At 46.0% G+C, this 15,808-nt stretch overlaps 1 protein-coding gene across 3 annotated transcripts in view; it reads left to right on the plus strand.

The window, feature by feature from the left end:
• Positions 1 to 15,808, plus strand: part of MTA3 (metastasis associated 1 family member 3) — a 186,858-nt gene that overhangs the window by 145,114 nt on the left and 25,936 nt on the right. For 2 of the 3 annotated variants that reach the window (XM_060247482.1, XM_060247483.1), the window contains exon 18: positions 2,401 to 2,555. The exons of the other annotated variant lie outside the window; for it this stretch is intronic. In XM_060247482.1, coding sequence (XP_060103465.1) covers positions 2,401 to 2,555 — 155 coding nt within the window. The remainder of the gene's footprint in view (positions 1 to 2,400; positions 2,556 to 15,808) is intronic. 3 annotated transcript variants of the gene reach the window in all.

The raw sequence follows: 15,808 nt of genomic DNA on the forward strand, positions 1-15,808 counted from the left end.
TGACACCTAGATAGCAGTGTTGTATCCTTCTGGATTGTAAACACTGAGAAAACGTCTATTAATGACAGATCATCTATTGTCTATTGAGATCATCAATTCATAGGGTTGCCATAAATTGGAAGCTACTTCATAGTACTTAATATACAGACATATCAGCAATGCATAAAGCAGTTATTACATCAGTGATATGGTGGAACATATGACTGATATTAAATTACACCCCCCAAAGCTGGCTCTTCACCACCTTTCAGTACTGCTATATGCAGACGATGTGGTACTGTTATCTAGAACACCTATTGGGTTGCGGAGGGCATTAGACAGCTTTGTTAAGTATTGTGAAATGAACGTTTGGTAATAAATTTTGAAAAAACAAAAGTGATGGCATTTGGTAAAAAAACCAAGAAGAGGTACTGGACTATGAAAGGGGAGAAAATAGAACAAGTAACAAAATTTACTTATTTGGGAATGGTAATTCAGGATACAGGCGCCTATACTGAACATTGTAATATGAGGGTGGAGAAAGCTGAGAAAACAATGTATGCTATCCTGAGATTTTTTCGTTCTAAGGGGGGCTTTTATGTTCCGGCAGCACTGAAACTGTTCCAATATAAAGTTTTAACACAACTGCTTTATGGTATTAACCTGGGCTCTTGAGAAAGTGCAATCTAAATTTCTGCATAACATCTTGCAGCTCCCGCCAGGTGTGCCAAATGCCCTTTTGCGACTAGAAACTGGGCAAATGAGAATTGAGGCCAGAATTATGTTATCTTTGGCATACCAATGGCTAAGGGTCTATACAAACAAAAAAGGCCTCTTTCCTCTAATAATTAAAGACCTCTACAGGCCAAGGTGGCTGCAATTGGTTGAAAGCAATTTGGAAAGTATAGGATACTCACTTGAAAACCTCTTGATGTAAAGTAATGCCAAAGCAAAAAGGTATTATCAAACAAAGAATCTGTGATATAGAGAGACAAAGGGATCTAGAACAGGCCCCCTCTTTTTTGGCGTCTACTGAGACTAAATATGTTATGAGGATGGTCAAGTACTTTTCTTATTTGGAGGTATCAGCTCACAGAAGAGCCTTTACGTTGGCTCGATGCGCAGCCATGCCCTCAAAAGTGTTAGAAGGGAAATATAGAAAAGTTCCGTATGAAGATCGACGCTGTTCTTGTGCTACGGGAGAGGTGGAGTCGATGACGCATATGTTTTTTCGATGTCCATTTCACCAAGTATATAGGGACAGGTTTGTTTCCCCGTTTGTAGTTAAACCAATAGCAGATGCGGACAGGGCGTGTTTGGAGAAACTATTGGTGGATGCAAGTCCATCTATCTCTAGACAGATAGCAAAATTCTGCCATTACTTTGTGAAGCTCCATACTAAGAGACAAGAAATTGCATGTTTTGTATGATCTGTTTGAATTTTAGGGTTTAAACGATTTTATATATTCTGATTTAAAGGATTTTATATTAATTTGAACTGATTCTGGATTTTATAATTGGTTAAACTATATTTTAGTTATCCTCGACTTCTATAGGGACGGAAAGTTTTATGTATTTTATTGTATTTTATGTATTTTAGGAGGGTTTTTATATGGTGTTATAGTTTTTATATTGGTCTATGACCATAATAAAAAGTTTAAAGCAGTTATGTCCAAATGGTGTGGAAACCACCAGCTTAATATTGGTCCCCAAGCTACTAAGCCTGGCTGTTGAGGAAGCTACAGAATGCAGAGTGAATGAAATTTTACTTCCAGATTAGATGTTGCAAATGCAATCCTGTACACACTGGGAATAAGCACACCGAAATCTGTAGAACTGATTCCTGTGTAAATGTTTATAGAATTGTACTTTGTTGAACTCAACAGTAGTATTTAAAATGTTCTCCCAAAGCATGATTGACAGTCAGCAGATTTGCACATACTGGGGATGACTTCCTCCCTGCCAGCAGTTAGAAAATTAACAATAATGCCATGGTAAGATATATTTTAAGGTGGGATTCAAATTTTTCATCCCTGCTGTTTGACCTGAAAATCCTAATTTCAATGTTATTACTTTTGTGTCTTGAACTTGTGACTTTAAAAATTTTGTGTAGTTTCCAATATTCCTGAATTTTAACTTCAATACATTAGCTTATATATACAGAAATTATACATATACATGACACAGATTGCATGATAAATAGTATGTAAAGCATGTATATTAATGCTACAAACAAAATATGGAACATTCACTCAGGGTTGTGTTTGTGTGTACACACATGTGTCTGTGCAGGCAGACTTGAAAGGCAAGTCCTATGTAACATGGGAGAAGCTGTGTGGCATGAAAAATAGAAGCAAAATAACGATCTCCTCTGGATTTCTAAAAATCTTGCCTGACTTTGTTTTTTGGTAACCATTTCAGCAAGCTGCACATGATTTCTATACAGCCAATGGTAAAACCTTGCAAGTTGGGACAAGTGACCTTACGCCAAGTGTTACACCATTGCTCAAGAGGCAGAGACAAAACTGGCTCAATGCTCATGATGATGGTTTCTTTATTGCTACAGAAGAGACCAGGTAAGAGGAAGGGGAAAGCCAGGAGCCTCTCCAAATCATGACAGTAGATTGCTGAGTAATGATTGGGGGGGGGGGAGATGAACTGCCTTCTTACCCATGATAAACAAACATGGATAAATAACATCCCAGTTTGTTTGATACCTTTAGAAAGAGTCTTTGTTGAGCACTACCACAATAGTTACAAGAACACTTAAACCAGTAGAAATGATGATGTAATAGATGTCTTTTACCTAGTATTTCAGACAGACCTCACATATTTAATGCAATTATTATGTGCTTGAAATAAAGGCTGCTTCCAGTTTAAAGCCAGTTCCCAACATTCATTCATGCCTTATTATGACCAAAAAATCAGGACTGTAGGGTGGATCCTACTCCTGTCCTACCACTCCACTGAGCAAAGTTTCAAGATTTCCTCTGGCCTAAGAAGCCCTCCTCCAACTGAGTGGTTCTTCCACTGGAGGCAAACTCCATAGAGAAAGGTTGGATCTTCTTCGTGGTCTCTGTGCATCACACCAATGGGAGAGGCGCCAGCGCTGACCCTGATCAGTAAACTCCAAAAGCTGTGGATTTCCGCGCCTCCGTCCCAGCACGTATGCGCAGACCCCCCCCCACTGCGCATGTCGCCAGGATGGGAGCAGACATCCCACCAGTTCTCTTCTGACCACCGCGCTGATTGGTTGATCTTTTCGCCACGGTCGGTGAACTTCGTTGGACTCTGTCTAAAATTGTTAGAATAGTTAGTGTTAGTTGTTAGTGTAGTTTAGTTTAGTTAGCGTTAGTACTGTTCGTCCGGAGCGTGGGGTGAGTTTTCCGCCCTTCGGGGCGTCCCCCCCATGCTCTCAGGCCTTCCACCCGTTTTCCTAACCCTCGCATGGAAAAGCGGTAGGGTTTCTTCCGTCGCTGTTCGAGGTGCAGAAGCAAAATCGCGCCGCCGGACGGCCACTCTCTGTGCTTGCTGTGCCTGGGAGAGCAGCACAAGCCGGACTCTTGCGTCCATTGCGCCAAGTTCTCAAAGCAGACAAAAAAGAACAGGGAGGCGTGGCTGGCGGCAGCGCTCATGGAGAAAGCACTATCACCACGTGCGCTCTCCACCGATCAAGGGCAACCTTCGGCTGAACTGTTGACACCGAAATTGGTCGATGCCGAAAAAGGTCCCTCCGACGCCGATCGCCCCCGCAAGCGCTCGGGCTCGGCAGCTGCATCGGAGTCCTTGGTGCCAGCAAAGAAGCACAAGGAGGACAAGGGGTCGCATGCTGAGAAGGTGAAGAAGCAGAAGAAGGCCGATAAGCCAAAGCACAAGTCCGCTTCGCAATCCTCCTGAATCGCTCTCTGAGCCCTCGACGCCGGTTGTTCCGCCGTTGAAGCTCTTCGCCTCACCCATTCGTCGATCGAGCCTGCCGCCACTTACCTCGATGTCGACTCAGCTGGTCATCTCTGACTCTGACTCCGAGATCGATTCAGCCCAACGCGTCGGTATCGACAGAAGACCATCGGGTCGGCTTACGCCAGGGCAAGGGAACCCTCGTTCCCGTAGTCCTGTTCGGGATCGACGTCGGGACTCGTACCGGGATCGGTCGTCGAGCAGCCGCTCTCCTCGCTACCAGAAGAGGGATCCTTCTCATTGGCCAGTGTCACAGATTCCTTGGGATCAGCGGCAATGGCAGTACCTCTACGGTGCCTACCCAATGCAGCCCCCATTTCCTTGGTTGCCACCGCGGCAGATGGACTGGGATCAGGCTTCGGAGACTTCCTATCGGTCCCGGATGTCCTGCAGAACCCCTCGATGTGTGCCTTCCGCTACGCTATCGAAGCCGCCCGAGGTCGAGCATCCGGATCGACGTCGGGAGCCAGAGCGGCATGCCTCCCTGGAGAAGCCGAAGACGACACCGACGGTTCGGACGTCACCGCCTCAGCATCAGCCATCTGAGCAGTCGGAATCGCCTGAAGCATCCCCTAGGTCCTTGAGGGAGTCATCGCCGGAAGAGCAAGGGACTTCCTCTACTGCTGAACCATCTCCACCGTCAAAGACCACAGAGGATCATCCCATCTCCCCATCTGAAGACTTTAAGTCCTATGGGGACCTGATTAAAAGGATGGCGCAGGTGCTGTCTTTACCAACAGTCCAGCCTCAGCCTGTGGTCACGGACAGTGTCTTTGATATCATCCAAAGAGACACCTCGACGGTGGTTGCCCTACCCATCACCAATGTGATGCTTCACACGGCGAAGTCGTCCTGGGACAAGCCTGTGTCCACGCCGGTGTCATCGTGCCGGCTGGACCACGTGTATCGTCTGCAGGAGAACACAGCGGAGTTCCTATACATGCACCCTAAGCCTAACTCAGTTGTGGTATCATCCTCGTCCAAGGCAAAAAAGATGCATTCGACTCCTCCTGATAAGGAAGGCCGGAAGCTGGACGCTATGGGGCGGCGATTGTACTCCACTGGGACGCTTGGGGTGAAAATCGCAAACTACTCTGCGTGTATGGGCAGGTATCAATATACCCTGTGGGACCAGATCTCGCCCATCCTGAATACTCTGCCGGAACAGAGTAAATCGATTCTGAAGAAGTTGCAAAAAGGAGGGGATGGCCCTTGCGAAGCAGCAGCTGAATTCTGCAAAGCATTCAGGTGATGCTTGTGCCAAGACTCTCACCACGGCCATATCTCTACGCAGGCACTCCTGGCTACGCTCCACTGCCCTGAAACCTGATACACAGGCGTATATTGAGGATCTCCTGTTCGATGGCATGGGTTTCTTTAGTGCGACCACAGACTCGGTCCTTCAGGAGATGGACAAGAGTATAAAGACATCCAGAAACCTGGGGGTCTCCACCTCTCGTCCTCAGGCGAAGCGGCAGTGGCAGAAGAAACCTTATGCCAAGTCTCCTGAGCAGCAGTGACGCCTGAAGTGAGCAACCACCTTTTCAAGGCCTCAGTACCAGCCCAAGCAGGAGTACTCACCGTCCTCTGCTTAGGCTTCGAGGCAGAAGGGTGCCAAGCAGCACAAACAGGGCCTTTGACTCCCTACCTCCTACTCGTCCCCATGGGGACATGGACTCTATCTGCCTGTCCCGTTTCCTTCCAGCCTGGTCCCGTATCACCTCAGACCAGTGGGTCTTATCTGCAATTCAATGGGGGTACGAGATAGAGTTCTTCCAACATCCCCCTACCCCGACGTTCGCCTACACTTCACCCTCCCCTCCTCTCCAGGAAGAGATTCAGTCCCTCCTCCTCAAGCAGGCCATCGAGGAGGTCCTGAAGGATCAACGCGGCCATGGGTTCTATTCCCGCTACTTTGCTGTCCCGAAGAAGGACGGAGGCCTGCACCCGATTATGGACCTTCGGGGTCTCAACGAGTTCATTCGCTACAACAAATTTCAGATGACCTCCCTACCATGCATTCTCCCGCTGCTGGATCACGGGGAATGGATGGCCACTTTAGACCTGAAAGATGCTTACTTTCATGTTTCCATTCACCCCTGGCACCGGAAGTTCCTGCGCTTTACGATTGGCGACGCCCACTTCCAGTACAGAGCCTTGCTCTTTGGTCTGTCGACGGCCCCGAGAGTGTTTACGAAAATGATGGTTGTCATCGCCGCCCACCTAAGGCTCCAAGGGATCTCCCTATTCCCATACATAGACGACTGGCTGATAGTGGCAGGGTCAAGGAAGGCTCTGCTTCAGCACAGCGACATCACTCTTGCTCTGCTGGCAGACCTGGGGCTTCAGGTCAACTGGAAGAAGTCGCACCTCCAACCGTCGCAGAGAGTGCAGTTCATCGGCGCGGTGCTGGACACCGTAGCGTGCAGGGCATTTCTCCCGGTGGATCGAGCGGAGGCCATTGTCCAAGCAGTTCGCTCCCTACATCGCAATCCATCGGTTCCTGCTCACCGGATTCAGCGCCTGCTGGGGCTCATGGCAGCCACCACTTTGGTCGTGATGAATGTGAGGCTTTGCATGCGGCCGCTCCAGCTGTGGTTCCTCAAGGAGTTCCGCTGCAACTTCGACTCCCCGAATCGGTTCCTGACGGTTCCTTCAGAGATGTTGGTGGATCTCGAATGGTGGGGGCAGGAATGCAACTTGACAGAAGGGGCGCCCTTCCACAGACCACAGCCGTCTGTGACGATCACGACAGATGCGTCCCTTTGGGGGTGGGACATGCATGCGCTGGGCCTGTGCGTCGGGGACCGGTGGCCGGCCCATCAGGCTCTTCAGCAGATCAATTACCTGGAGCTGTTGGCCATCTTTCCCGCTGTCCGGTTGTTCCGGACGCTCTTCAAGGGACGGTCGGTGGCAGTCCTCACGGACAATACGACGGCCATGGCCTACATAAATCGTAAAGGGGGCACGGTGTCCCGCAGACTCTGCCAGCTGGCAATGACAATTTGGGAAGCGTGTATAGCCCTAGGGATATCGCTGCTTGCAACCCACCTCCCAGGTGTTCAGAACACCCGGGCAGACTTTCTCAGCAGGGGGGGAGCGTCGCTCCACGAATGAGAGCTCAATTGGAAGTTCCTAGAACCTGTGTTTCACCTGTGGGGAGCGCCCACACTGGACGTTTTCGCGACTCGAGACAACAGAAAATGCGAGTCGTTCTGCACCAGGGGCGGTGTGGATCCAATGTCCCTCGGGGACGGGCTCCTGGCCCCATAGCACCACGAGGTGTATCTCTTTCCCCCCTTGCCACTGATCACCAGGGTGGTGCAAAAGCTCCTAAGAGAGAAGCTGGTGGGCATCTTGGTGACGCCATGGTGGCTGAGGCAGCAATGGTTCCCGATGGTCCTGCGTCTTGCCCGCGGGACGTTCCACCACTTCCCGCAGGTTTCGGATCTGCTGCTGTCGCACCAGGAGTGAGTTATGCACCACGATGTGCCCCACCTGAAGTTAACGGCATGGCGTCTGGATGCTCGCGGTTATCAGAGAGAGCTCGGTTCATGATTTTGAGCAGTAGAAAGCCTTTGACACGACGCTCGTACGCCTACAAGTTGTCGAAGTTCGTTCAGTTCTCTACGAGCGAAGGCCTGGAGCCACGGGCGGCGGGCCTCGCTGCAATCTTTGATTTCTTGCTGTCCCTGCTGGACCGTGGTCTGGTGGCTTCCTCGGTGAGGGTGTACCTGGTGGCCATCTCAAGTGAGCATGTGCAGATTGACGGGCATTCGGTCTTCGCCCATCCGGAGACTAAGAGGTTCCTCAAGGGAATCGCTCGTCTGTATCCATCGGTGCGGTTGCCCGCACCTTCCTGGGACTTGCCGTTGGTACTCAAGGCTCTTGTGGGCAAACCGTTTGAGCCTATGGCTACCTGTTCGCACCAGGTGTTGGTGTGGAAGACAGCGTTCCTGCTTGCGGTCACGTCGGTGAGGCGAGTGGGCGAGCTGACGGCGCTGAGGTGTGACAAGCCCTACCTTTGCTTCTCCCCTGAAGGGGTGGTGCTCTGCCCTGACATCACGTTCCTACCCAAGGTGGTCTCTGCGTTTCACTTGAATGCCGAGATCAATTTACCTGTGTTCTTCCCGAACCCTTCGACGGAGGTCGAACGGCGACTGCACGCCCTCGACGTGAAACGAGCATTGGCGTTCTACTTACACCGTACAAAGTCTTTCAGACGGGATTCCCGGCTCTTTGTCCCTTATGTGGCTCCCTCCTTGGGTCGGAGGATCTCTTCCCAGAGATTATCTAAATGGATTACTGGCACTATTAGGCTGTGCTATCTTCTCCGTAAGACGCCGCTTCCCGGGCCAGTGTGGGCCCACTCTACGTGAGCGGTGGCAACCTCGGCAGCATTTATGAAAGGTGTTCCGCTGCAGGACATTTGCAAGGCGGCCACCTGGGCGTCGGCGCATACCTTTGTGTCACACTATGCGCTGGATATGAGGCGGCGTCAGGACTCAGCGGTGGGCCATGCTGTATTGCAGATTGTCTCTTGTTGATGGACCATTGCGCCCTCCTCCAGGTATGTCCTTTGCTTGCTAGTCTCCCATTGGTGTGATGCACAGAGACCACGAAGAAGATAAACAGGTTTCCTACCTGTAACTGATGATCCTCGAGTGGTCATCTGTGCAGTCACACTACCTGCCCTCCTTCCCCTCCGCTGCCGGTCCATCGTGTGTGGGCTAACGCAGTGGTCAGAAGGAACTGGCAGGATGTCCGCTCCCGTCCTGGCGAGCATGCGCAGTGTGGGGAGGGAGTCTGCGCATGCGCGCTGGGACGGAGGAGCAGAAATCCGCAGCTTTTGAAGTTTACCGATTAGGGTTGGCGCCGGCGCCTCTCCCATTGCTGTGACTGCACAGATGACCACTCAAAGATCATCAGTTACAGGAAGGAAACCTGTTTATCCAGGGGTGTAGCCCAAAAAATTGGATAGTGGGATATTAAGAAATTCTGTGGGGCAAAGGAGTGGGGGAGCGGGGGGGGGAGAGGCTGCTGTCCAGTCCTCCCCTCCCCCACTGCCCTCATGCCTCATGTAGATGAGGAAGCCAGTAGATGAGGAAGAGGATTCGGTTCCCTCTTTTAAACATGGAAGAGAACTTGGCTCCCCCTTTTAAATGCTGTTCAAGCCTCAAGCCTGCCCACAGAAAAGTAAGAGGACTCAGCTTGCTGGTGGTGGTGGCCTTACTGCACCTGTGCCAGCCCAGCCATGTGACCCACCATCATGTGACCTAGGCTAGCTCAGCTAGCACAGGCACAGTGAGGCTACCACCACCAAGCTGAGTCCTCTTCCTCTGCTGTGGGTGGTCTTGCAGCTTGCTTCTCACTGCTTGAGCAGCATTTAAAAGGGGGAGCCAAGTCCTCTTCCTCATCTACTGGCTTCTTCATCTATATTAGTCATGAGGGTAGGGGGAAGAGTGGATGGCAGCTGTCCGCCACCTTGCTGGCTATGGCTGACGGGACATGGCCCCACCCTGCCTCACCATAACTATAGGCCTAGTTAAATCTACTCTACTGAATCCACCACCTCACAGGAGCGATAATTTGCCCCACCCAAGAAGTTTTAAAAGATTAGTTTTTAAAAAGATATATAAGGGTTTTTTAATTCATTATATGGGAGTTTCCATTTAAAGCACAAAAGCTTGGTGGGGGGGGGAGTTAAGATAGGAACATGTCTGATTAAAAATGAATCCATGGTGGTGGGTGGTAGTATTCTAGATTCCAACTACCTGACCCATCCAGCTCTACAAAACAGCCCCTCCTCACAGGAGTCCACATTTACTTTTTACATGTAAGCAAATGGTAGCCATTGACAGTTACTGCATAAAGTACAGCATTCGACTTGAAGATAATGTTGTGGTGGGTGTCCCCTTCATCCTGTTTGGCCTGATATCGCAGTGGGTGTAATAGAACAATATCTATATCAGAGGTGGCCAACGGTAGCTCTCCAGATGTTTTTTGCCTACAACTTCCATCAGCCCCAGCCAGCATGGCCAATGGCTGGGGCTGATGGGAGTTGTAGGCAAAAACATCTGGAGAGCTACTGTTGGCCACCCCGGTCTATATGGTCTTCAGCATATGTCCCACTCTGCATAACAATAGGTATTTTAAAGGTAAACGTATAGATTCCTGATTATTTACTCCTTGTTTATCAGTTAAGATTTATTTTTTTACTTCTCCTGAAAGGAAGAGTCTCTCAGCTTGATCTAAAACAGGGGGGGCCAAACTGTGGCTTTTGAACTGCATATGGCTCTTTCACACATATTGTGTGGCTCTCAAAGCCCCTGCTGCCCCATTGACCAGCAGCTTGGAGAGTGCATTTAAAGTTGCTTTCTTTCCACCTTTCCTTCCTTCCTTCCCTCTTGTCTGTCTGCCTTGTGGCTCTCAAACATCTGACGTTCATGTCTTGCAGCTCTCAAGCTTTATTCTATGTGGCTCTCAAGTTAAGCAAATTTGGCCACCCCTGATCTAAAAGAAGCTATCTTGTAAAATGCAAATACAGTTCTGTTTTAGCTTATTCTGTGGGATTTTTATTTTATCCTGATATTTTGTTGCTGGCCACTATTTGTTTTATCTTTGTTTAGAGAACCCAAAGTAGCATGTTTCTGCATGCTGCTTTTTAAGTAAAACATCTTACCACTCTTATTTACTGGCAAGAAAAGTGGGGAAATGTTTCCAGTGACTTGATTGTCTTGATTGCCATGGAAATCCCTTGGTCCTCTATCAAGCTTTTGATGGTTTGAGGATGCAGCTCGGGCCTCAAAATGAAGGGATTTCAAGCTGATTTATTTTAGATTTATTCATCTCTGTGTGGAATTGCACACAAGTATTTCATGCAGACATTTAACAGCCCATCTTGTAAGGTATTGAAGAGGAAGAATAAAATCCAGGTGCTTGCATAAACAGGCTGGAATAAAAAAGGCAGCTCCACTCATGATGACTGATGAGGGAAACATACGAGTTATGCAGAATGTCTTCTATAGTAAACACACAAAGCAGGGTGATGACACACATGGGCAGTCCATGCATCTTTAGACAGCAGCATTCGCACATTTGTGAACCAAATGCATATACATGAATGTTTAAAGACTGTATGTACATATGTATGTGTTTGCTGAGGGAAAACACTTGTGCAATAGTGTGAGGAACTTGGATTGTTTATTCATTTAGAAATATGTACATGATGCTTGAGGCAACTTACAAAGTAACAACATGTGTAATAAAATCTGTGAAAAACCAGCAATAAGATAAAGGTTGATAAGGCCAGGAAAACAATGGGTATAACAAAATCTTGGATGGTAACAGCTTGACTTCAGCCTGCTTTTGATCATATTCATGTCTAAAAAATTTTAATGCCATTGTTTTCATTATATGCAGATAATTTCTTTCTGGGAAATGCCATTTGTGTTCAAATTAGCAACATGCAGGATATCTGAGGGAGCTGATGATGGCATCTATAGTTGTTTGTCTCTGTGTAACTGAGGTTACTGCCGCCAGAAAATCATTGACATTTAATGGCAATAATGACCTACATAAAAAGATTTTCACACTGCTATATCAAAATAATAAAATAAAATCCAATAAAATAAATAAATAAACAGTACATAACCAGTTTGTCTCAAAATTTGGGCTTTTTATATAAATAACGAAAAGTAAAAATTTTTGTGTAAAAATATGTCAAAAAGTAAACAGGAAGAACTACAGAGATTAACAGAGTGTGAAGTAACCTCTAAAGTAAAATATTTAGGTGTGGAAGTAACAACAAAAAATCTTGATCTGTACAAAATTAACTATGAAAAGCTTTGGCTTAAGATTGATGGAGATTTGATAAAATGGAATAAATTGAATTTGTCTATGCTGGGCAGAATTTCTGCAATCAAGATGAATGTCTTACCGAGAATTACGTTCCTGTTTCAAATGATTCCAATAGTGAAAGACAACAAACAATTTAATAAATGGCAAAGGAAACTTTCAGAATTTGTATGGGCCGGAAAAAAACCAAGAATTACAATGAAAATCTTGACTGATGCGAAAGAAAGGGGAGGATTTCAATTGCCTAATTTAAAGTTGTATCATGATGCAGTATGCCTGGTGTGGATTAAGGAATGGATGACATTACTAAACAGAAAATTACTAGCATTAGAAGGTTGTGGAAATGTTTTTTTGGTTGGCATGCTTACATGTGTTACAGGAAAAAATAAGATGGATGGGTTTTTTCGTGTCATTATATAAGAAGCAATCTGCTAAATACTTGGTCAAAATATAAAAGATATAGGGATGAGAGGAAACTGCTTTGGATTGTGCCAACAGAAGTAATAAAATTATATTCAGACACTAAAGAAGAGAAGTGGTTATCATATAAACAGCTTTTAAAAATACATGGAGGAAAGGTGGAATTAAAATCGGCGGAAGAATTACAATATAAATATAATTGGTTTCAATTGCAACAAATTAAGAGTTTGCTTGAACAGGACATTAAGAATGATGGAATAAGACAAGAACAAACAGAATTGGAGAGAATGCTGTTTGGTGAAAATGAAAAATTGATCTCAAGAACTTATAAACTATTATTGAAATGGTCTATGGAAGATGAAGTAGTTAAATCTCAAATGATAAAATGGGCGATAAATATAAATAAGGAAATACAGATGGAGTCATGGGAATACTTATGGAAGAACTCTTATGAAAATATCAACATGTATTAAAGAAAATTGTTTTAAAATGTTATATAGGTGGTATATGACACCTAAGAAACTAGGAAAAATGAACAATCAGGTGTCGAATAGATGTTGGAAATGTTAAAAACAAGAAGGATCTTTCTACCATATGTGGTGGACTTGTGAAAAGGTGAAACTATTTTGGCATATGATTCAGCAAGAGATTTTGAAAATTTTGGGATATAATATCAAGAAGGCACCAGATATTTTTCTGTTGGGATTACAAATGGAAAATTTTTTAAAACAAGATAGAACAATAATTTGGTTTATGCTTTCAGCTGCTTGGACTTTATATGCACAGATGTGGAAGCAAGACAAAATCCCAGAAAAGTGGGAATGGACTCTAAAAGTTATGCATTGGAGTGAAATGGACAACCTTCAAGAATCTTAAAAGAACATGATTTAGAGAAGTTCAAAAATGAGTGGGGAAAATTTCAAAAATATGTTGAAAAACAATGGAATGTTAAAGGATATTTGGCGATCTTTGACAAGGATTAAATTCTAAAGGAACATTAAATGGATTATAGTAAAAAAGCAAGACTATTGGAATATATCTTTTTTCGTTCTTTTGATAATGACTAAAGGATTACTTTGATGGATTATAATTATAACATGGTTTTTCTTTCCTTTTCTCTTTTTCTTTATGATGCTTTTTTTTAATGAAGATTCTTAAACAGACTAAATTGATTACCATTTTTTTAGCAATTTAATTAAAATACACTGCCGGGGGTCACCAAAAATTTTTACTCTCCGCCCCCTTTGAACAGCCGGACTCCCATGCCATCTATGATCTGCTTTTTCAAAAGAAGCTTACCATGTTGCCTGGAAGGTTGGGGACAAAGGGTCGCAATTGGGGGGGAGCTATCCCAGAGGTGCACACTCGATTGTGGTGTGCCCCAAGGGGTGGTTCTCTCCCCAATGTTATTTAACATCTACATGCGGCCTCTTGCCCAGATTGCCCGAAGGTATGGGCTAGGGTGTCACCAGTACGCTGATGACACCCAGCTCTATCTACTGATGGATGGCCAGCCGGTCTGTGCCCCGGAAAATCTTGATCGGCCACTACAGGCCGTGGCTGAGTGGCTCAGACTGAGTGGGCTGAGCCACTCAGTCTGCGAAATTTTTGGGAATCCTGCGAAGACAGAGGTCCTTTGCTTGGGTTGCCGCGGGCCAGTAGGGGGAATCCCCCTACCAGTTTTTGACGGTGCACCGCTGACAGCGGCGGACAGGGTCAGGAGCTTGGGGGTGCTATTGTAGCCTTCCCTAAAGATGGAGGCTCAGATAGCAGCCGCTGCCAAGTCCGCGTTTTTTCATCTTAGGCGGGCAAGGCAGTTGGCCCCCTTCCTGGAGCGCGACGACCTAGCAACAGTGATCCATGCTACGGTCACCTTGAGGTTGGACTACTGCAATGCCCTCTACATGGGGCTGCCCCTGTCCTGAACTCGGAAATTGCAGCTGGTGCAGAATGCCGCGGCCCGGCTGTTATTGGGTCTCCCAAATTGGGGACACATTCGGCTGGGTCTTCAGACCCTGCACTGGCTTCCAGTGATATACCGAGTCCGGTACAAGGTGCTGGTTATTACCTTTAAAGCCCTATATGGCCTGGGACCTGCCTACCTGAAGGACCGTCTCTCCCTACATGTTCCCCAGAGAGTACTGAGGTCGGGAACACAAAATCTCCTCACTATCCCTGGGCCAAAATAAGCCCGCTTGAAATCCCCAGAGAGTACTGAGGTTGGGAACACAAAATCTCCTCACTATCCCTGGGCCAAAAGAAGCCCGCTTGAAATCCACCAGAGAAAGGGCTTTCTCCGTTATGGCCCCTACATGGTGGAATCAGCTGCCGGAGGAGGTGAGGGCCCTGCGGGAACTTGTTCAGTTCCGCAGGGCCTGTAAGACGACCCTCTTCCGGCTAACCTACACCTAGCTAAGATGAGAACTCAATGTAACTTGCCAGACTTCTGTTTTATATGTTTTATATGTATTTGGAATGTTTACTGGTTTTTAAGGTTTTAACAGTTTTAAATGTTTAATGGTTTATATATTTAAATATTGTTTAATTTTTATGTTGATCAATTGCTGGAAGCCGCCCTGAGCCACTTGTGGGAAGGGCGGGATACAAGTCATAGATAAATAAATAAATAAATAAAATAGAACCTCATGGAATCACTAACATACTGCTATGAATCATATCCTATGTTTATTACAATAAACACATGGTTGTGTAACAAACACATGTTGTAATTTAATATGCTGGTAGTGAAGCCTAGGGCTAAGTTACATATGCCTTATGGTTAAGATCCACTGCAGTTTTCTTAAAGCTAAAAGAGAGCCAGTTGATATAGTGGTTAGAGCTGCAGACTAGTATTTGAGAGACCCAAGCTGAAACCCCCACTTTTCCAGGGAAGATTGCTTGGTGGCTTCAGGACAGTTACATGTTCTCAGCCTAACCCACCTCACAGGATTGTTGTGGGGATAAAATAGAGGAGAGGAGAACAATGTAAGCTGCTTTAGGATCCTACTGGAGACATAAGTGAGATATAAATAAATAAGTAAAATCATACATGGATGGTGGGCTGTTCAGCCTATGATCACTGTGCTGGGAAAGGGGACTTTACTTCTCTCTTGCTATTTTCCCAATTTATATTGACGTCTCCAGCTTCCACTTGGTTCATAGGAAAAATATGTACATACCTGTATATTTTATATTTTAGTCCTCATCGTATTTTTGATGATCTCAGTTCTCCAAGCCTGAGCAAACTTTGCAATAATATTATGGTAATAATCCTATATAGAGTTTATATACCTCATACCTGGTTCAGAGCACGTAACAAATATTATATCAGTTAACCTTATAGTAGTTATTTAAGGTGTGCTATGATTACTTTCTCCAGATTGCAGATGGAGTGGTGAGACTGAGAAATATTGGCTTGTCTAACAGTAGATGGCTGAAATGAACACTGAATCATGGATTTCCCAATTCATAACTCTCCCTTTAATGACTGTGCTACATTAATTTAGGTCACTGGGCTTCAAACTATGGATCAGAACCTTTAGATGTTTTGTGGGGCTTCCACTGCTGGGTCACAAATCCCTATATAGCTGCCTTT

Source organism: Heteronotia binoei, chromosome 1, assembly GCF_032191835.1.
Source record: "Heteronotia binoei isolate CCM8104 ecotype False Entrance Well chromosome 1, APGP_CSIRO_Hbin_v1, whole genome shotgun sequence".
Classification (NCBI taxonomy): domain Eukaryota; kingdom Metazoa; phylum Chordata; class Lepidosauria; order Squamata; family Gekkonidae; genus Heteronotia; species Heteronotia binoei.